At 44.1% G+C, this 21,916-nt stretch overlaps 1 protein-coding gene across 1 annotated transcript in view; it reads left to right on the forward strand.

Annotated features, from left to right (window-relative positions):
• Positions 1–1,300: 1,300 nt before the first annotated feature.
• The window catches only part of G3BP2 (G3BP stress granule assembly factor 2), a 39,246-nt gene continuing 18,630 nt past the window's right edge, over positions 1,301–21,916 (forward strand). The window contains exons 1-5 of the mRNA XM_079949748.1: positions 1,301–1,501; positions 10,958–11,076; positions 15,754–15,835; positions 19,841–20,014; positions 20,416–20,506. Coding sequence (XP_079805874.1) covers positions 10,982–11,076; positions 15,754–15,835; positions 19,841–20,014; positions 20,416–20,506 — 442 coding nt within the window. The 5' untranslated portion in view covers positions 1,301–1,501; positions 10,958–10,981. The remainder of the gene's footprint in view (positions 1,502–10,957; positions 11,077–15,753; positions 15,836–19,840; positions 20,015–20,415; positions 20,507–21,916) is intronic.

Raw genomic sequence — 21,916 nt, forward strand, 5'->3', positions numbered from 1 at the left:
AATGATGATTTTTTTTAAAAAAAAAGCATTTTCACAACGTTTTTAACACGTGTATAGAGTCCACCCAGGTTCAAGACCGGCTCTGACAGCGGCCGGAAGTGTGGTAGAAACGGAAACGCTTTCCTTTTCTTGAAAGAGAGAATGTATTAAAGAAAATAATAATCATTTTTTCAATAGAAACAACAACCAAAAATATATATACAACAAAAACTACAATAACACTAATAACACAATTTAACAATTCCGATTTGAGTACTGATATACCTATAACTACACCTTTTAAACAATATTTCCCCACCTCTCCTCCCCCTACTTCCCACCCCTGTCCGCCTTATCACTTTAAGTATTCCTTCCAGATTTCTTCATATTTATCCATTCTTAATTTGCGTCGATATGCAGTTCGTTCGTAGGTATTTAGTCTGTCAATATTGTCAATCCATGTGCTCAATGGGATCTTTTTGCGGCTCTTCCAATTCATCAAGACAAGTTTTTTTTGCTTCCAATATGGCACGACACGGGGACGCAGGTGGCGCTGTGGGTTAAAGCCTCAGCGCCTAGGACTTGCCGATCGAAAGGTCGGCGGTTCGAATCCCTGCGGCGGGGTGCGCTCCCGCTGCTCGGTCCCAGCGCCTGCCAACCTAGCAGTTCGAAAGCACCTCCGGGTGCAAGTAGATAAATAGGGACCGCTTACCAGCGGGAAGGTAAACGGCGTTTCCGTGTGCGGCTCTGGCTCGCCAGAGCAGCGATGTCACGCTGGCCACGTGACCCGGAAGTGTCTCCGGACAGCGCTGGCCCCTGGCCTCTTAAGTGAGATGGGCGCACAACCCCAGAGTCTGTCAAGACTGGCCCGTACGGGCAGGGGTACCTTTACCTTTACCTTTATGGCACGACACATCCATTTATTCATTTTTGACCCCTTGTAACCTCCCACGTTCCCAGTATATAATTTAGAATTAAATTTAAATTAATTAAGTCAATTCAAATTTAAATTAATTTAAAATGTCGTCACTCGGCGCGCGCCTTTCGTCACTCGTCCTGCGACGGCGCTGTAAACAGCGCCCCTTTGACCCCGGGAGGAAGCGGGCGGGCGGAAACCATAGAGACGAAGCCGCCACTTCCGGCGAAAATTCGAAAAAAAAAAAAAAGCTACCATTGGCCCTGCCTAACAAAACAAAACAAAAAAAAAGCCCGAGTGCGCGTGCGCCTTCCGCTCCGGCGGCCTCTGACCCCGCCCACGTCCGGGCCGATCTTCCAGAAGCTGCGCGCGCGCGCGCGCCACCTTCGTAGTCCTCCTCCCCCCTCCCACCCGCCCGCTCCTCCTTATGAGAGAGCGAGAGAGCGAGACATCCGGTTCCGCCCCGAATCCGTGCTTGTGAGGGAGGGAGGGAGAAAGAGAGAAAGAGAGACGGACGCGCTGCCCCAGTCGCTCCTTCCCCCTCCCCCGCGCCCTCGGCCGGGAAGCGAACCCCGGACCCCGAGACGGAGAAAGAAGAGCGTCTAGGTAACGGGGGTGGGGGCGGGGAAGGCCGGCCTCCCTCCCTCCCGCCTTCCCCCGTGAGGGGGTGTGGGGGGGGAAGCGGGGCAGCTTCTCCTCAGAGAGCGGGAGGAGGAGGAGGAGGAGGAGGGTTGGCGGCGGTCAGCAGCCCCGCAGGCCCCTTCCCTGGGCGCCCCGAGGGGTGCGGGGCCGGTGGCTGCGCGACCTCCTTCCCTCCGGCCTCGCCCTGAGGGGGAAATGGGCCGAGGAGGGGCAAGTAGTGGCGGGAATAAGAATAAGAATAATAATAATGTGCAATAAGTCCTCTTTTAGGCGCCCACGCAGCTTGCAGCCACGAAACCGCTAGCCCGTTTGCAAGGCTAAGCAGGGTTCAGTCTGGGTGGGAGGGGGAGGGAAACGCGCGCTGAGGTTCCCTGCATGGCGGGGGGTGGGCTGGATGACCCCCCGAAGGCCCCCTTCTGACTATTCGGTTCTGTGATTCTATGGTACACAAGCCCGCCTTTGAAAGGGTAAGATTGTGAGTGTGCAGGTCTCTCTCTCTCTCTCTCTCTCTCTCTCTGTGTGTGTGTGTGTGTGTAAGTAGTGGCAGTAATAATAATAATAATAATAATGTGCAATAAGTCCTCTTTTAGGCGCCCACGCAGCTTGCAGCCACGAAACCGCTAGCCCGTTTGCAGGGCTAAGCAGGGTTCAGGCTGGGTGGGAGGGGGAGGGAAAGGCAGGCTGAGGTTCCCTGCATGGCGGGGGGTGGGCTGGATGACCCCCCGAAGGTCCCCTTCTGACTATTCGGTTCTGTAATTCTATGGTACACAAGCCCGCCTTTGAAAGGGTAAGATTGTGACTGTGCAGGTCTCTCTCTCTCTCTCTCTGTGTGTGTGTGTGTGTGTGTAAGTAGTGGCAGTAATAATAATAATAATAATGTGCAATAAGTCCTCTTTTAGGTGCCCACGCAGCTTGCAGCAACATCTGCAGCTACGAGACCGCTAGCCCGTTTGCAAGGCTAAGCAGGGTTCAGACTGGGTGGGAGGGGGAGGGAAACGCGCGCTGAGGTTCCCTGCATGGTGGGGGGTGGGCTGGATGACCCCCCAAAGGCCCCCTTCTGACTATTCGGTTCTGTGATTCTATGGTACACAAGCCCGCCTTTGAAAGGGTAAGATTGTGAGTGCGCAGGTCTGTGTGTGTGTGTGTAAGTAGTGGCAATAATAATAGTAATAATAATAATAATAATGTGCAATAAGTCCTCTTTTAGGTGCCCACGCAGCTTGCGGCAACATTTGCAGCTACGAGACCGCTAGCCCGTTTGCAAGGCTAAGCAGGGTTCAGACTGGGTGGGAGGGGGAGGGAAATGCGGGCTGAGGTTCCCTGCATGGCGGGGGGTGGGCTGGATGACCCCCCGAAGGCCCCCTTCTGACTATTCGGTTCTGTGATTCTATGGTACACAAGCCCGCCTTTGAAAGGGTAAGATTGTGAGTGTGCAGGTCTCTCTCTCTGTGTGTGTGTAAGTCGTGGCAGTAACAATAATAGTAATAATAATGTGCAATAATTCCTCTTTTAGGCACCCACGCAGCTTGCAGCCACGAAACCGCTAGCCCGTTTGCAAGGCTTAGCAGGGTTCAGACCGAGTGGGAGGGGGAGGGAAACGCGGGCTGAGGTTCCCTGCATGGCGGGGGGTGGGCTGGATGACCCCCCGGGCGCCCCTTCTGACTGTTCGGTTCTGTGATTCTATGGTACGCAAGCCTGCCTTTGAAAGAGTAAGATCGTGAGTGTGCAGGTCTCTCTCTCTCACTCACTTTCTCTCACTCACTCTTTCTCTAATGTGTGCATGTACAGTTATGTGTGTCCCCGTATGTGCACACATACACACACACAGCTTCCTTCACTGCGGGCTCAGTGACAAATCCCAGATACTTAGCGCTCATGTGGCACCTTTCAAGTTCCCAGCACACCAGAATAACATGCTTCCTGGCAAAAACAGCCCTGTAAGGTAGGGGTGGCACTGCTGGAAGCGTGTAGACCTCCAGGTAATATGAGTGTTAGGAATCATATAATGGTTGGGTTGGAAAAGACCCCGGGGGTCATCTAGTCCAACCCCTGCCTCAGGATGGGAAAGGAAAGTACTTCTCCACACAGTGCATGGTTAGGCTATGACAGACTCACTCCCATAGCAGAGGTTGTGATGGTCGCCCAACCTAGATGGCTTTCAAGAAGGATTTAGTCAAATTTGTGGAGAAGAGGACTATCAAAGGCCACTAACTATGATGGATATTCACTGCCTCTGCAGTTGCAGGCTGTCAAGCTTCTGAATACTAGTTGCTGCTGGAAGCTTCAGGAGGGAGAAAAGGTTATTGCGCTTGAATTCTGCCTGTGGATTTCCCATAATCGGTATCTGGTCAGCTGCTGTGAGAACAAGGTGCTGGACTAGATAAGGCACTGGCCTGTTGCAGCTGACTCCTCTTAAGATCTTACAAGAGTGAAAGTGACTTGCAGTGGCTAAGATCTTAAGTGGGGATTTCCTGTTTAATAACACTTAGCTACTATGCTATATCAGCTTCCATTTCACATGTGAAAATGGGTGCTGTGAACCTGTCTTGTCCCTACTGACACATCAAGGATTGCTGAGCTTGTCAACCCCACTACAGTGGTGCCTCGCAAGACAAAATTAATCCGTTCCGTGAGGCTCTTTGTATAGCGGTTTTGTCGTCTTGCGAAGCAAGCCCATTGACAGCTTAGCGGATTAGCGCTATTAGCAGTTTAGCAGCTTTTAGCGATCAGCTGATAAGCGGCTTAGCGGCTTAGGAAAAGGGGGAAGGGGAAAAAACACATTTCGTCTTGCGAAGCAAGCCCATAGGGAAATTCGTTTTGCGAAGCGCCTCCAAAACGCAAAACGCTTTCGTCTAGCGGATTTTCCATCTTGCGAGGCGTTCGTCTTGCGGGGCACCACTGTATAACAAATTGCTTTAACCTTTTCTTTTACCTGTTGACAGATGTACTTATTTACTGTGCATTATAGCTGGTCCTAGACCTGATTTGAAAACAAAGCTCTGTTTGGTTAAAAGGATAATAAAAAATAGAATTCCCTTAGGATGTATTATCATAGTTCTGAACACTACCCTAGCCACCTTAATGTTTTACTCCAATGCATTCATATGCAAATACCCTAGAGACAAAAATAGATCTTCCTTCCATTCGGAAAAAAGCAGCTTTACTTCATGTATGCATGCTAAAAGATCCATATAGTTCCTCATCCTGTTTTCCATCGTAGCTAACCAAATGCTAATGGAAACCCCCCAAGCAGAGATGAAGAGGAGAGTGTGGGCTACTTTTACTTAGCAGTCTATGAAGGGCCAGGCTAGGCTGCAAACTCATTAACAGGGTGAAGCTGCTATTGTGCTCTTACAAGAGCCTCTTGCTAGCTCTTCCTATAGGGCAGGAAATAGGTGATTTAGGCACAAACCCGCATGAGGGAAGTATTTGAATTGGGGCCAAATTCACCTTTTGCATGTCAGACAACAAGTGGTCATGCCAAAAGATAAGTGGGGAAAGGAGAAGCAAGCAAAACTGCAATCCAACCTTCACTCTCCGCAAACAGTTTTCCAACCACTCAGGTACAGCAGGAGGGCATATTATGGGGCACAGCTTCCTGACCCAGCAAACACCTAGAGGGTTGCACCAGGAACCCCAGGTTTCACATACAAGTGGTCCCAAGTTCAAACCTTGACTGCCATTTCCCACTAGAAAATTCTGGAAGAACTTTGTATACCTAGGATGCCTTGGTGAATGCAGAGTCTTGAGCCATTCAGAGGAAATACCACATCAGTCAATTGTATGACTCCCACGTGACCCAGTTTGCTTTTGCAGCACTCAGTCCCTGCCATATAACCTAGCCACACTATTCCACATGTTCATATGCATTATTGTCTGGTACTGCTGTTTATTTCCTCACTATGTCTTGAGGAAAGACATGCCCCCAATTCTTTCCCCTTAACAACAGACTTACTCATTGCTTCACATGCCCACTGCATAATTCATCACACCAGAAGTAACCAGGAGGCTTTTCAACTGTTAGGGGTCTCAACCCCCTTACCTCACTGGAATTCAAATGGCCAAAGAAGGAATAAACTACACCAAGACCTGGTGGAAAAGAAATCTTTGAGCCCCTTTCTCTTCATAATTCTATCCTGACACGAGCTCCTGTGAATAAGAACCAGCAGGCGTGGGAAGCAGGGTTTGAAATTAGCAGGGCGCCAGGCACATTTCGCGTCTAAAGATACTCCATTTACGAGCACTGCAAAAGGTCTGGGTTCCATTTTTTTGCACTTGGATGACACTCAAGGATTGGATGAAATGTATGTGCTTTGAAGCCTGAAAGCATATGTTAAGAATAGACAGTACATTAAGGAGTTTAATGTAGAGTATAGAGTGTTTTGAAAACTGAAGTCTGGTACCAGTATTTTATTGTAAACACCAAATTAAACATGTATTTCTTTTTAAAATGGGATATTAACAATGTGTCACTTATGTGAATTGCATATTAGTTCATGCTTATCAAAATAATAAATAGAAAGTGTTGCTGGACCCACCCCTAATCGCAACTAGATATTCTGTTTTGGCACCCACAACCCAGGTCCCAGGAGCCATTTGGCTCCTACCTTTTCTATCCCAGTTTCTAATACTGGTGGGAAAGGGTCCTTGGCTCCTAAACCCCCTCAACACAGAAGTGGCAGCTGTAACAAAGCGGAATGAGATCTGGAAGCAGAAAATATGAACATAGCTGCCAGTCACCTTGTCTCAGCAGGGCTCCTTCACCTTTGCTATGTGGCCAACAGCAAAGGAACAGGTGTACTGCTCCATAGTGCTCCATCTCTGTGTTGGCTAGGGCTTCAACAATACATAGCAGTCTCCCAAGCAGCTTACAAAAAAATACAGGGGCTTAGTAGAACAGGAAAGTCAGCAAAACACAAGGAATAGCACCGGTCACTGCTCTTACTAACATTGTAGTCCTGTTGTGTAGTCTTAGTAGGAACTGTCCTTAGAGGGCTGTCTGTGAGCCAAGAAGAGTTGGGGATATTAATGAGCAATGGTCAGGAAACAGCAACATAGACTCTAGCTAGTCTCAGCTTCATCAACCTTTCAGAAGGAAGCTATCACCGAGACAGTACTTGCTCTTTTTCCTGTGGGGAGCTGCTGTGGAGTTCTTTGTGCAATGTCTACTTTTTTCAGACTGTGATCCTGGAAGGCAAAAGGAATGATGATTGTTTGGCTGACACTAGCAGTAGTGGCAACACAAAACTTACCTGCACTTGAGTCTGTGTCACTACCCCACCTCCACCCCACTAAGTGTGTGTACTCAGATTTGCATGGAGACATCATTACTAGCTTTGGGAGAGGAAGGCTTTGTAATGCAAAAAGTTTAACCAAAAAGGTGTTGTTGAGTAAGCATGTTACCTCCTATCCCTTGCTTGGTTTTGTGGGGTGCCTTGTCCTTTCCTCCCTTGCTGGGGTAACAGAGCAGCAGTTCCTGTTGCATTGGAGTTCCCATATAATACTATTTAGAGGTACCCATAATGCTATTTAGAGGAGAAGCTTTTTGTGGAAAGTGCTCTTTCACTTTAGGAACATACGGTACTGTGCTTGATTCACCTACACTCAACATGCTACCTGGAATTGCTTGAGACCTAGAAGTTATAATAATAATTTATTATTTATACCCCGCCCCTCTGACTGGGTCTCCCCAGCCACTCTGGGCAGCTTCCAACCAAATATAAAAAACAATACAGCGTCAGACATTAAAAACTTCCCTAAACAGGGTGTCTTTTAAAAGTAAAATAGTTGTTTATTGCCTTGACATCTGCTGGGAGGGCGTTCCACAGGGCAGGCGTCACTACCGGGAAGGCCCTCTGCCTGGTTCCCTGTAACCTCACTTCTTGCAGCGAGGGAACCGCCAGTGTTCCCTCAGTGTCCGGGCTGAATGATGGGGGTGCAGATGCTTCTTCAGGTCTACTGGACCAAGGCCGTTTAGGGCTTTAAAGCTCAGCACCAACACTTTGAATTGTGCTCGGAAACGTACTGGGAGCCAATGAAGATCTTTCAGGACCGGTAGATGTTCTACCACTGAGCTACTGTCCTTGCATAGCTCCCACCAACAAGGTGAAACCCAGTGGTACAGGTTTTCCAGAAAATTTTGGACTGGAAAATTTAGGTTGCCCTAAGGCATTTGAGTTCTGATTTAACGCATTTGTTTGACTTTTTATTTTTATTAAATGTGTGCTGTATTAATTTTACATGCTGTATGAACATCTCCGAAGGTTTTCCAATATTCATAAGTATTAAGTATTAGAACTGAAATTTGTTGTTGTCGTCGTCGTCCCCCGTCCCCCCCCCCCCCCGGTGCTTCAAATGTACTTTGAGACGTTGTATTCAAGCAGATTCAAAACTTCACTTGAAAATTATTTTTATTGGAATATTTGTAAATAATTTAAGGTTTAAGAATTCAATAAAATACACTTTCCTTCTGTGGCAGAGGAGGGATGAAGGCACTGCAAATGTTAACATATGAACTTTATCATGCCTAAAAAACAAATAAGTGTGCTTCCTACCAGTGGCGTAGCGTGGGGGGTGCAGGGGGGGCCGGCCGCACCGGGCGCAACATCTGGGGGTTAGGGTTAGGGGGGCGCAAATCAACGGGTTAGGGGGCACAAATTACTTGCCTTGCCCCGGGTGCTGGCAACCCACGCTACGCCACTGCTTCCTACAGTCACCTTATTCCAGAGTATCGTATCTATTCAAATTGTTCTGAATTGTATTAATTATGTTACATACCAAATTTAAAGAAGACACTGACAAACTGGTGTTTGTCCAGAGGGGGGTGACTAGAATGGTCAGTCTGGAAACACATGCTGGACAGAGGTTGCTGGGTATGTTTAGCCTGGAAAAAATAAGATCAAAGGGAGACACAGTGGGGGTCAAGAAGATAGGGCAGCGGTTTGACTTCACCCCCCCCCGGGAGGTGCATTTCATTGTCTCTTGACACAGACAGATGCCAACAACAATTGACTAGTTGCATGGGGTGGTGGAGTCAGCAGTGGTTTAGCTTGGGTAGTGCATTGATGCAGGGCGCATAACATCAAACCCTAAAGCTCTCCAGCCAGCATAAATATAGGCTTGCACCCTTAGCCATCTCTTTGATAAACTGAAAAGCCCCCAATACTTGAGCATTTCTTAGTAGGGTGCTTCAACCCTGTCATCTTCCTGGCTGCGCTTTTTTACATCTTTTCCAACTCTATATCATATTTTTGTGTTGGAGGAACTGAAATTGTAGATAGTATTCCAAATGCAAGTGCTTTATAGGTTTATTTATATAAACGTGATATGATAACAACTGCTTCATTTTAAATTCCTTTTGTAATAATTCCGAGCACGGTATTTTCCTTTTCCATTACCACCATGCTCTTAGTTAATGACTTTCACAGAGCTATATCCACTGTGGTTGTAATATACATTTTTTTTGTTTAGTCACCGCATGTTCAGATCTCATCAATATACAGGTTTTTTCCCCTCCAACGTGTATCAGTTTTCACTTAACTTGCATTGAACCTAAGTTTCATTGACTATTCATGCAGTTGGGAGAGATTTTTGAGCTGTTAGTTGGCAACCTGAATAATTTGCTGTTCTCTGCAGACTTGGCCATTTTAGTGTTCACTCTTTGTCTCCAGATCATTTATGAACAAATTTAATAGTATCAGTATCTTATATAATGATTCATTGTACTTCCCATCATTGAAATAATTTTATGTTATTTCAATTCTTTGCTTCCTGTTCTTTAGCAAATTAATGAATCTCTGTTATTTCTTCCATGACTGCTAAATTTACTCAGAAGACTTTGGTGAGATACTTTGTCAAAAGCTTTTTGGAAGCTAGACTATATAATCTCTACTGAATCATTCATATCTACATGCTTGTAAAGCCCTAAAAGGCTTTGGCCCTGTATACCTGATGGAGCTTCTCCACCCCCATAATTCAGCCTGGAGGGGCTTTCTGGTGGTTCCCTCACCGAGAGAAGTTAGGTTACAGGGAACCAGGCAGAGGGCCTTGTCGGTAGTGGCGCCCTCCCTGTGGAAAGCCCTCCCATCAGATATCAAGGAAATAAACAACTATCTGACTTTTAGAAGACATCTGAAGGCAGCCATGTTCAGGGAAGTTTTAAATCTTTGATGTTGTATTATGCTTTAATTTTTTGTGGTTGGGGGCAACCCAGTCAAATGGGTGGTATATAAGAATTCAATAATAAATGATTATGATTGTAGAAAATGAAAGGTTGGCAAGGACTGCACTTTGCCCAAGCCATGTTGTTTTACTCCACCTTCCTTCCTTCAACTTCAGCCAGTGTTCAGGGAGCTGTAATGCAGCAACATCTGGAGGACCACATGTTTCCCATTCCTGATTTAGATTCTAAATCTGCAGTCCTGGGAATAAGCCATTTTGAACATGGTGGAACTTACCCTGGAGTAAACATGCATTGGGTCAGAACGTTGGGCATCAAAGTTAGTACATTCCTGAAACTATATCCAAATAGTGCAAGTTCCACGTAGGATGTGTGTCCCATGGACATGACACGGAGAGGGTGGTCAGATGTTGATGAGAATTGGGAGAGGCCAACCCAAGGGAAGGTTCTAGTGGGTTGAGAACTTACAGCCCTAGAGAAATGGCCAGTGGATTGGGAGGAGGGGATCCAGATTCAGGAGAAGGCCCTAGTGGCTTGTCAGAGATGGACTTCCCAAGCCATACATCACCAGCTGTGGAGGTGGTTCCAGCAGCGCCGTACCCTGAAAGTTAAGAGAACTCCCCTGTGAGTTGGCTGTGTCATCTCCGAGGATGCAGAGGCAACAGCGCTGGTGCAAGCAGACCATATATGCCCAGCCTCTACAGAGGAGTTCCCATTTGCTTCTCAGTCCCAAGGCTTGGGACGTCAAATGCACGAATGTGCCTGCTTCAGTCTTCAAAGCTAGAGGGCAGGGGGCACGTCAAGTGTAAGATCAAATCTTAGTTAAGCCTAGCCATGTATCTTAGTACTCTGCCATGCTTTAATGGCTTGTAACCTGTAGACTCATGCTGGGCTGCTGTATGAGTCAAACTTTCAGAACAGTTCGCGTTCTGAGTCCAAAGGGGACTCAGGATATCGGGCAAATATTTTAAAATAAAGAATTGCAGCTGCTGCTTGTAAAAGCTGTACTACCTGCCTATCCCAGCTTTTATGCTTTTATCAGTCATATGTAAGTGAAGTGAACACGTGGAAGGGGAAATTACAGAAGCCTTAAATTCTTTTGAAATTGAATTTTGCTGGATAGGAACTACTGTAGTTCTTTCCCTCCCTGCAGTTATAAGGTTCTACTGCATTTAATGTTCATCATCCAATAGAGTACTGTACATTTCATCTCACGTTGTGTGTGTTCTCTTGTATTACAGCCTTTGACACTGTCTACCAAAGAAATGGTGATGGAGAAGCCAAGTCCGCTGCTTGTAGGGCGGGAGTTCGTGAGGCAGTACTATACCCTGCTAAATAAAGCCCCAGACTTCTTACACAGGTAACTTCTAAATATATCAATAGCTGGTGTTGTCTTGACAAAAGTAGCAAGTTGAATTGACCCCACTTCCTCCAAATGTAACTGTTTATCTTCTTATGGACAGCTTAACTTGACTGTATGGACTAGTTCTGCCTTGATGTTTTTATTTCATTGTATGCAGCCCTTATAGTTTACTAAAGGGTGGCTTTAAAATCTTTAAATTAAATAGGTGTTCTTTAAATAAACAAGCATAGCCAACATGGGCTATGTTTATTTTGTGTCCCATAATTTGTTTCACGCACAAAGAAAACCCACCCTTTCAAGCCATAAAAAATTATATTTCGAAGTGTGGTTTTAATTTAGGTTCTGACTAAAACAGCTGTTCTATTTAAATTTGAAGTGGTTTTTTAAAAAATAATAATTGTGGGCTTCATTAATAAAGAAGAAGCAATTGAAAAAGCAGCTGAACAATGCAAATTGGGAGCGTTGAGAGAAGAAACAGAGCACAGATACCCTGCCTCCTATTCCTGTGTATTTATTTATTGAAGGCTTTGTTCAACTAAGTCATATTCAGTATCGACACACTGAAATCATTGGACTTCAGTTGCTCATGACTAACAATTCCATTGATTTCAGTGGGCCTAGTTTGGACATGGCTTACCCAGATACAACTCTATGAAAGTATTATACAATTATACTCCCAGGGTGGTTTGCAAAAACAAAAACAATTACAGTGTGAATGCAAGAAAATACAGCAAATGAAAAAGCCACCAAATCATAAAAGCAGCATGATACAGCAAGATTAAAATTGTTTCTTTAAAAGCTGGAAAAATAAAAAGGTCCTTACTGGTGCTGAAAAGATGTTAAGGTAAGAGACCAAGCAAACCTCTCTAGAGATAGTGTTCTGCGCTGTAGTTGCCACTGCTGAGAAGTCTTCTCATACCCTCCCCCATTACATTAGAGAGACGTTTACAAGAGGTCCTTCATCGAGGATCTAAATATATGGGTAGGTAGCTACAAAGACAAGCGGCCATCAGCCAATCTCATGTTCCAAATGATGCCAAATTAAGCATACACATGTTCTGTTTACATGTAAGAGACGTAGAGAAGTTATTTTGAGTGATCTCATAAATGCAATAAACAAATATTTTGATTGGGAATTCCATACTGCAGCTGATCACAGTAGAGCTTGCTGTCAGTAGTCATCAGCTGATCAACATTTACAGCAAGCCTTGCTTGCCAAAGGCTCCAAATTGTTTCCATGATGGTGGAAGTGGAACATGTGGGTATAGTTTGGAGAAAGCAGCCTTGTGGGACAAATTAGGACTCCCACTTGCGGGGCAAAGGTTCTCCACTATTGCACCAGTTTTCAAAAAAGCTACTTCAGAGTTTGCCTACCATCAGCAGAGACTGAAAATACCCTCCTGTTGACTGACAGGATTATAACACTGTGATGTAGCTTTTCAGTTACTCTCCAGTAGCCATAGTTTCTTTTCTATTGCCATGATTTTCTGTTATATGCGCCAGATAAATTTTTTGTTGCAAGAAAACTCCTTGCAATAAAGCTCATTCTTTTTTTAAATTTTCAAAGATCTTTATTGAAACTTAATATATACATAATAACCAAAATTCCCAATGATTCCCTCACATAAAATATAACATCTAAATTACAACAGTTGCATAATTATACACTTAATTATAAAACCACCCACCCTCTACTTCCCTCCACAGCAATTCAACTTCTGTATATTTCTTTCTACCTTTTTTCCTTGCATTCTGTAATAAATTATTTTTGTTAAATTTTGGTTTTTCTTTCTTTGTTTGTTTTGTTATTGCTTACATTTTTTATTCTAAGCCTATTAACATGTTATTTTTAGAACAATATTTTGACATATAATATCCAAAATACTTCCACTCCATTCTTAACTTTTTATTTGATTGATATCTTATAATTGAAGTTAATTTTGCCAATTCTATACACTCACTTAATTTACAAATTCACTCTTCCTTTGTTGGTATGTCCTGAGATTTCCATTTAGTAGCTCATTCTGCATGATGCATAGCTGAGAAGCAGTAGAAGACCTGTTACATCCTGGATACCTTGAAGTGATTTAAGTTATTCTGACCCAAGAGCTGCTTATTGACAACAGCCTATGAGAGTGAACTGTAAATGGTTAAGCGTCTCAACTGTGGTTTCTCGGCTTCCTGTGCCGCACAGTTATGGAGAATGACAAGTGCTGTAAAAAATTCAACATGGGCAGTGAGGTCCTCAAGCAACAGTTTTGAACTGTGAAATGGAGCATCGCTTTCCCATTGATAAGTGTTGAGATAAATATGCATCATAATTATCCTAGAAAATGCATACAACTAACACTGATGCGGGTTTTCTTCCCACTGGGGTAGTCTGCTGCTAATCAAATGATTAGTAGGTCTGTACTTCAACAAAGGGATGCGGGTGGCGCTGTGGATTAAACCACAGAGCCTATGACTTGCCGATCAGAAGGTCGACGGTTCAAATCCCTGCGACGGGGTGAGCTCCCATTGCTTGGTCCCTGCTCCTGCCAACCTAGCAGTTCGAAAGCACATCAAAGTGCAAGTAGATAAATAGGTACCGCTCCGGTGGGAAGGTAAACGGTGTTTCCGTGTGCTGCTCTGGCTTGCCAGAAGCAGTCATGCTGGCCACATGACCCAGAAGCTGTACGCCGGCTCCCTTGGCCAATAAAACGAGATGAGCACCGCAACCCCAGAGTTGGCCACGACTGGACCTAATGGTCAGGGGTCCCTTTACCTTTACTTCAACATAGTGGTGGCTGACACAATGCTCAAGAAAATTAAGAACGTCAAGGGTCATCACATACCCCTTTACTGTGATGATGACCTAGCATTCTGTCTCTGTCTTAGGATTTGGGTCGCAATCTGAATGTGTGAAGAACTTGGGCAATAGTTCAGGAGTCACTGCTTCTCTTATTGCATCTCTTACCATTAGATTTGATGGTATTAGCATCTTGGAAGCTTTCAGAATTTCGTGAACAAGAAATGCTGAATCATAAATGCATATTGATGTACTCCTTACATCTGCTTCCAGTTTTCAGGCTGCTCTTGGAGACCAATATATTGTTTGATTAGTTTTGTATTCTGTTGGCTCCACTTAAAAAGTTACTACAGTACAGTGGTACCTCGGGTTAAGAACTTAATTCGTTCTGGAGGTCTGTTCTTAACCTAAAACTGTTCTTAACCTGAGGTACCACTTTAGCTAATGGGGCCGCCACAACACAATTTCTGTTCTCATCCTGAAGCAAAGTTCTTAACCCGAGGTACTATTTCTGGGTTAGCGGAGTCTGTAACCTGAAGCGTCTGTAACCCGAGGTACCACTGTAATGACTTTGAAATTACTGGTGCCTTGTGGTTGGATGTGGGCAGGGGAGATCAGGGAGACTGTATTAGAGCTTCAGAGTACTGTATTTTAATTGTTTTATTTAGTGATAAATAAAAAATATTTCCAATTTAAAGGCATATAAACTGATCTGGACTCTGTTCATCATCTGAGGCCCTTCTTCGTGTGCCTTCTCCATGAGAGGTCCAGAGGGTGGCAATACAAGAAAGGGCCGTTTCTGCAGTGACTCCTAGCTTGTGGAATGTGCTCTCCAATGAGGGCTGGCGCCTTTGTTAAACATCATTAGATGCCCGGCAAAAAACCTTCCTCTTTATACAGGACTTTGGCTAATGTGGCCTTTGAAATGTGTTTGTGGGAGGTGGGGTTATTGTTTTGTTTTTGTTTTAACTATTTTATGCTTCTTTCCTGGTATTTTTTATCTTGTGAACCGCCCTGAGATCTGATGAAGGGAGGTATATTAAATTTAATAAGTAATCATAATTTTAAGGCAGAGAACAAGTAGGCAAAAATAATCCTTAGTGATTTCAGAACTGTAGATATCAGCATTGTATTTCAATGACTTAAAGGCAGAAAGAGCTCTCATGGTCACAGTTGAAATTGTTCTGGCTCTGACCATATTAAGTGATCTCCGTTAGGACTGTACCCACAGATAACCTGGAATTATGTACACTGATCCTTAAAAGACACAGTTTGTTTCATCCATGTAGCATTATTGCCCCTGGAAAGGGATTTTGGGTGAAGTTGCAACCCCCTGAACACCCCAGTAGTTTCCCTTGAAACTAAGCAGGTCAAGGTCTGGTCAGTTTCACAGGAGAATTTTTGAGAACCATTTGTTTTTATTTTATGTATTAATTTATTAAACTTGTATACCACCCTTCTTCCGAAGATCACAGGGTGGTTCACAACATAACAATACAAAATGGAAACACAGAATACATAATAAAACAAAAGCAAAATAAACCAATACCCACTTATGTCACCTTGGGTACCATTATGGAAGAAGGGTGGGATATATTTTAAAAGAAACTTTTGTAAGGTGCCTAGATACCAAAACTGGATACAAACCAGATTTAGCGTTAACTTATAACATTATTATTATTATTATTATTATTATTATTATTATTATTTGCTATGGGCTTTTGAACTGCATCAGAATTTTATTGATTATACCAGGTTTTAAAAACCATATAGTCCTCTTATCTAAAGCTTACATTAAACTTATTAGCATTTTTTTTTTAATTTGCTGAAAACCAGATGTGCTCCTATATGACTGTCCTAAACCTCATGCTTGAATGTCTTTGCAGGTTTTATGGCAGGAATTCTTCTTATGTGCATGGTGGACTGGATGCCAGTGGCAAACCACAGGAAGCAGTGTATGGCCAGGCTGTATGTACCTAACCAATTATTTTATCATGTTCAGTCACAATAAATAAAGGCATAGCCTTTGGCAATACATAATGTTAAATATGGTGTTTCCATTAGATCAAGCAGTAATCCAGAGAGAGCATAGCCATTTGTTTGCAGCAGCAAACATATTAGGGTTGTTTCCAATGCAGAGCCGAAACCTATGGGCTTTTATTTTGTCATGTATGCTGATTTCTATAGGCCTTCTCTGAGTTTGGCTTAGTTGGATGCAACCCTTAGTTGCCAGATGCTGGAAACAATTATCCCCTGCCGTGTGTAAAAATACGGGATATGGCTGATATACCATACAATCAAATTTCAAGGGGGAATAAGTATATAAATGGACATTGAGAGAGAACTCCAGAAATGGTGAATCCTGATTAATTTTTTACCCTGAACTACACTAGGGTCAAGAGATGGGGCACATCCTGTTGCATTTTAACATTTCCCCGACCTTATTTTTTTAACAGAGAGGGTGTCCTCCGAAGCAAAAGTGTGGACATTTGTGTCCGCCATATTTGTTTCCCAGAGTGCTGTGCCATAGAACACACATAGGAATGTGAAAAAGCAAAGATGGTAGGCACGATTATCCGGAGCCTTTGTGGGGGTAGGTTTGTTAAAGTTGGGAAAAGACAGACAAGGCTTCTGAAAAGTTTCAAATACATTTGATTTCCCATAGAGTTTCTTGCTTGGCAGTGCTAATGTAAGAGGCTGATATCCAACAGAAAATACTGGGCTTGGATGTGGGAAACCACTTCTTTCAAGGCCTCATGGTGTGACATTGGGTCAGGTCAGTAATTTATGCACTTCAGAGGCTTCTATGCAAAAATGAATAATAGTGACCTATTTAAAAAGGCAGCATAGAGATTATCAAGTGCCTAGGGCTTTTGGTTTTCAGTGTTCTTGGTAATACTGTACTGGATGTCTATGCATTTTTTCCGTTTTCTTTCATTTCTGATTCTTTAGCAATAGTTGATCCCCGTTTTTAAAATAGAACCTGATTTTTTACTTCATCAACTGCCAGAAAAAAGAGCTCTAGCCTTGAACCAGCATCAAGACATGAAGATAGTAATCCATGTATTTGTATCCATGTAATATGCTCTTAACAAAAGGATGGGGGAATCTTAGGCCTTCTAGACGTTGGCCAGTGGTCCAGGGTAATGGGAGTTTTAATCCAACCGCATCTGGAGGGCTACAGACTCTCCACCTGTGCCCTAGCAGTGATACAATTGTGATGTAGTAGAACATGCTTCAGTCTTTAAAAGATGCACCCAGAGTTTCAAAATATTCAGCGCTTGCTGGGATAGCTGCATATTGCACATTCGAATTGACACATTTTCTATGAAGATGATGTAGTAGCACACCTGTAGCCTTCTGTTTTTCTCTGTTGTCATCCAGATTTGGTATTTTCAGGGAAATGGCCAGCCCGTTCCTTGAAATGTTTTAAGACAGCCCGGGATCCCGGATTTCATGGTTGCTGCCCTGAGGCACATGCTTTCAAAACTATATTAAAGACTATTGCATTGTTCTCTTGCTTTCCTAATTAGACACTTAAAAAAAAAAACACCTAAAGCAAAACTTAGCCCAATTACATCTCCTCCTCCTCCTCCTCCCCCCCCCCCCCCCGATTTTAAAATACTAGATTTAGTTTATGACCACATGAAAGAGCTGCAGTGTAGTCCATTGGCCTGCAGCTAGAATCCTCCTTGTATTAATTATGTAAATAAAAGTATAAAAAATATACCTAGTTTTTACTGGAAAATAAAGAAAATTAGCCATGGCGATGAGCTTTGGGTTTTCTTGAAAACACTGTAGCATGCTCTAAAAATTATTACAGTGGTACCTCGGGATGCGAACAGGATCCATTCCGGAGCCCTGTTCGCATCCTGAATGGAACGTAAGATGCGATGGCACATCTGCTCATGCGCGGGTTGCATTTTACCACTTCCACGAATGCGCACGATGTCATTTTGAGCATCTGTGCATGTGCAAGTGGCGAAACCCGGAAGTAATGGGCTCCGTTACTTCCAGGTTGCTGCAGAGCGCAACCCGGAAGCGCTCAACCTGTAGCACATTCAACCCGAGGTATGACTGTGTTATTATTTTCATTATTATTATTATTATTTATTATTTATTATCAGAAGTGCATTTCACCCACATAATGTGGCACAATAGCTGTTGAGCTATGTTGCCATCATCTGATGTGCAGAAATGTCTAAGAATTTCTTGGCTTCCCCTTTAGATTCTTTGAGCAGAGAAGATGTAGGCAGTTTGAGTTGCTCATGGCTGGGGCCAAAGCAAAAGGTTCAGAGTTTCACAAAATTCCTTGTGAAAGGCCTGTGGAATTTCATGGAGGCTGAAGCAAAAATCCTTGCCCCTTCCTTCTTCACTCCATCCTTTCCCAGACCTCCTAGTGAGTGAAAGTAGTATGTGTGTTCTCCTCCTCCTCTTCCCCCCTCCCTCTTACTAACCTTGCTTCCTTAGGACTTTTTTCCTGCTCTTTTCTAGTGTTTAACCAGGCTTCACCATTCAGGCACTGCTGTTGCAAGTACAGTGGTGCCCCGCAAGACGAATGCCTCGCAAGACGAAAAACTCGCTAGACGAAAGAGTTTTCTGTTTTTGAGGTGCTTCGCAAGACGAATTTCCCTATGGGCTTGCTTCGCAAGTCGAAAACGTCTTGCGAGTTCTTGCGAGTTTTTCCCCTTTACCCCCCTTTTCCTAAGCCGCTAATAGCGCTAAGCCGCTAATAGCCGTGCTTTGCAAGACGAAAAAACCGCAAGACAAAGAGACTCGCGGAACGAATTAATTTTGTCTTGCGAGGCACCACTGTACTGCTGCAACCTTTCCCTGGCCTGTACTGAGAAAAGTTTATTGAAGGTGGATCTGGATAGCTAGAATGGCTGCTTTGTTTGCTTGTCAGGATAGTGCCACCCTTGGCCAAGGTAACCAGCTGTGTGGCTCTCTCTCAAATGCATTCAATGGAACATTGCAGCAGACTTAGCTGTAGCCATAGAGTGAGGCACCAGGGCAGTAGGTCAGTGGCTGTACAGGTGAGCAGGCGCCTTGGAAGAGGGAGAGAACCTTAAAGAGTCACGTCTTCACTCTACCACATTTTAATTTATGTTAAACTTAGTTATGAAGCTACGTAGAAATATGGAATTTTATCAAGTACAGTGGTGCCCCGCAAGACGAATGCCTCGCAAGACGAAAAACCCGCTAGACGAAAGGGTTTTCCGTTTTTCGAGGTGCTTCACAAGACAAATTTCCCTATGGGCTTGCTTCGCAAGACGAAAACGTCTTGCGAGTCTTGCGATTTTTTTCGCTCCCCCCCCCTTTTTCTAAGCCGCTAATAGCGCTAAGCCGTTAATAGGGTTGCTTCGCAAGACGAAAAAACCGCAAGACGAAGAGACTCGCGGAATGGATTCTTTTCGTCTTGCGAGGCACCACTGTAGCTTGTATCTACCGGTTATTGACCAACACCCACACACACCCACACACACCCACACACAGAGAGAGCACTTGTACAGATAGAAAAGTAAGAATATGTCTCACATGCTCTCTACATTGAAGGAAAAGCATTTCCATATTCAGCATTTTTAAAGCAATGCATTCAGTATTAAGAGGCCCTACCTAACAAAGGAAAACATCTATACAGTGGTACCTCTGGATGCGAACAGGATCCGTTCCGGAGCCCTGTTCGCATCCTGAGCAGAACACAACCTGTGTCTGCGTGGGTCGCGATTCGCCGCTTCTGCGCATGCGCGTGACGTCATTTTGAGCGTCTGCGCATGTGCGAGCGGCGAAACCCGGAAGTAACCCGTTCCGTTACTTCCGGGTCGCCGCAGAATGCAACCTGAAAGTGCTCAACCTGAAGCGTCCTTAACCCGAGGTATGACTGTAGTTATCAAAATCAGGTACTGAGAGCTTGGGGTTTTATTTTTCATTTTTGGCTAAGTGGGATTCAAGTTTCTTTTATTTTGTCTCTAGGACATACACAAGAAGGTGATGTCCCTGCAGTTTAGTGAATGCCGCACTAAGATCCGCCATGTGGACGCTCATGCAACTTTGAACGATGGAGTAGTTGTGCAAGTCATGGGGGAGTTGACAAATAATGGGCAGCCGATGAGGAAATTCATGCAAACCTTCGTACTGGCTCCAGAAGTAAGTAACCACCGTGAACTTCAAGCAGCAGGGCCCTAAACACGAGTTGATCCCAAACGATGGCCCTCACTTCAGAAACCTTCCTAGACTAAACATAGCACTTATTTCTGCAAGCTTGCTTTGATACCTGCACCAGCAATCTTATCTAGGTATACATAGCTGCAATTATAGCTTCCAGGTAAGGGCCATTCGTATACTATATATATCTCGTATATATATATGAGATGCCAAGTGCTCCAAATGAATTGAACATTATGGCTGAGAAGTCGTACTTTTCGTATCATTACTTGAATACAAAAGGGAAAGGACAACTGAATTTGAAAGCAATATGTAGCATTGCCAGAGAGTTAGTTAATCAACAGTTGAGTTGTTTTTTACCCATGGTGTGTTTGTTTTTACAGGGATCTGTTCCAAATAAGTTTTATGTACACAACGACATATTCCGTTATGAAGATGAAGTATTTGGTGACTCTGAAGCTGAATTAGATGAAGGTAAGGGAATTGGTCAGAGTTGGAACGTAGGAAGCCCTGCTAGCTCAGACTAAAGGCCTCTCTGATCCAGCATTCTGTTTTGACAGTAGCCAAACGAGATACCTATAAGTCCAAAAGCAGGACTTGAGGGGAGCAGCATGCTGGAACTGAGAATTCAGGAGATGAACCTGAGCACAACTCACTGTGGAAACTGCATACAGTCATACCTCTAGTTGCGTTCGCTTCATGTTGCGGATTTTCGCGTTGTGAACACGGCAAACCTGGAGGTGTATACTTCCGGGTTTCGCCGCATGCACAGAAGCGTTCTTTGCGCATGCGCAGAAGCGCTCTCTTGCGCGCCACTCATGTGCAGAAGCGCTGCTCTAGACTTTTCGGGGTGCAAACGGCACCCCGGAACGGATCGTGTCCACAACTAGAGGTACCGTTTTAGAGGCAATCCAAGCTGAGCTAGCACATATTTCCACAAACATTTTGTGCTCCAGGTCGAAGGGATAACACCCTAGCCTTTGAATAAAAGTATGCTTATCTGAGTGCTGCTCGGGTTAGTATCTGTGCCGGTGTGGCCTAATCCTACTTCGGTTATTGTTGCCACAATCCAGCCTAGTAACAAGCCCTGCAAGCAATTTTGCACTTGGCAGGGCCTGACTAGATTATTCAAGATTCTAACCTGACAGTTATTTGCCTGTCGTTATCCTAAGCCAGTTCCCACAAAGGGCAATTTAAATGACATTTGAATGAATCTGATTGATATTATCATGGCTGTTGTTGACCCCAGGGGGCTGACCGTTCTGTTACCCTTTCATATAACTATCAACTTGACCGGAATTCTTTCTTTCAGTTTCCAGTAAGGAAAGATCAGAGAGGTGGCTGTTAGGAATAAATTGTGGTTGGGGGAAAATTTTGTCTGTTTAAAAAAGAGCAAGTCTCCTATGTGCAGACATGCAGTGGTGTGGGGGTGGTTAAGCTGAGCATTACAGTAGTATTGTGCTGTGTGAGTCAGATTTCATTCAGAGACCAAGCACATGTTCCTCAGGAAAGATGAACGAGAAAAGGGAGCAGTGACTATACAGTGATGGAGGTGGAGCCAAAGAGAACTGCAATGTTCTGTGACTCCTCTCTCCAGTAAACAGTTTATTTCCACAGTTGTGCTTGTTGCTATCGAGTCGGCTACTTCCAAACTAAATTACTTTCCACTTTGTCAGTTCGGAGGCTAGACTGGCTGAATGCAAAGAAAGGCTTGATGATGCAAAGAAATAAAGGAATATCAGCTATTTTTGAATGGGAAGGATTTCTGAAATAGAGCATGTGACTGACATATAAAGAGTACCATTTAGGATGCATTTATGTATCCAGCTGCATTGTGGTGGATTCGTCTTAATTTGACGGTTTTCGGAATTTGTGGCAGATTAT

The sequence above is a fragment of the Podarcis cretensis genome, assembly GCF_951804945.1.
Source record: "Podarcis cretensis genome assembly, chromosome: 13".
NCBI lineage: Eukaryota > Metazoa > Chordata > Lepidosauria > Squamata > Lacertidae > Podarcis > Podarcis cretensis.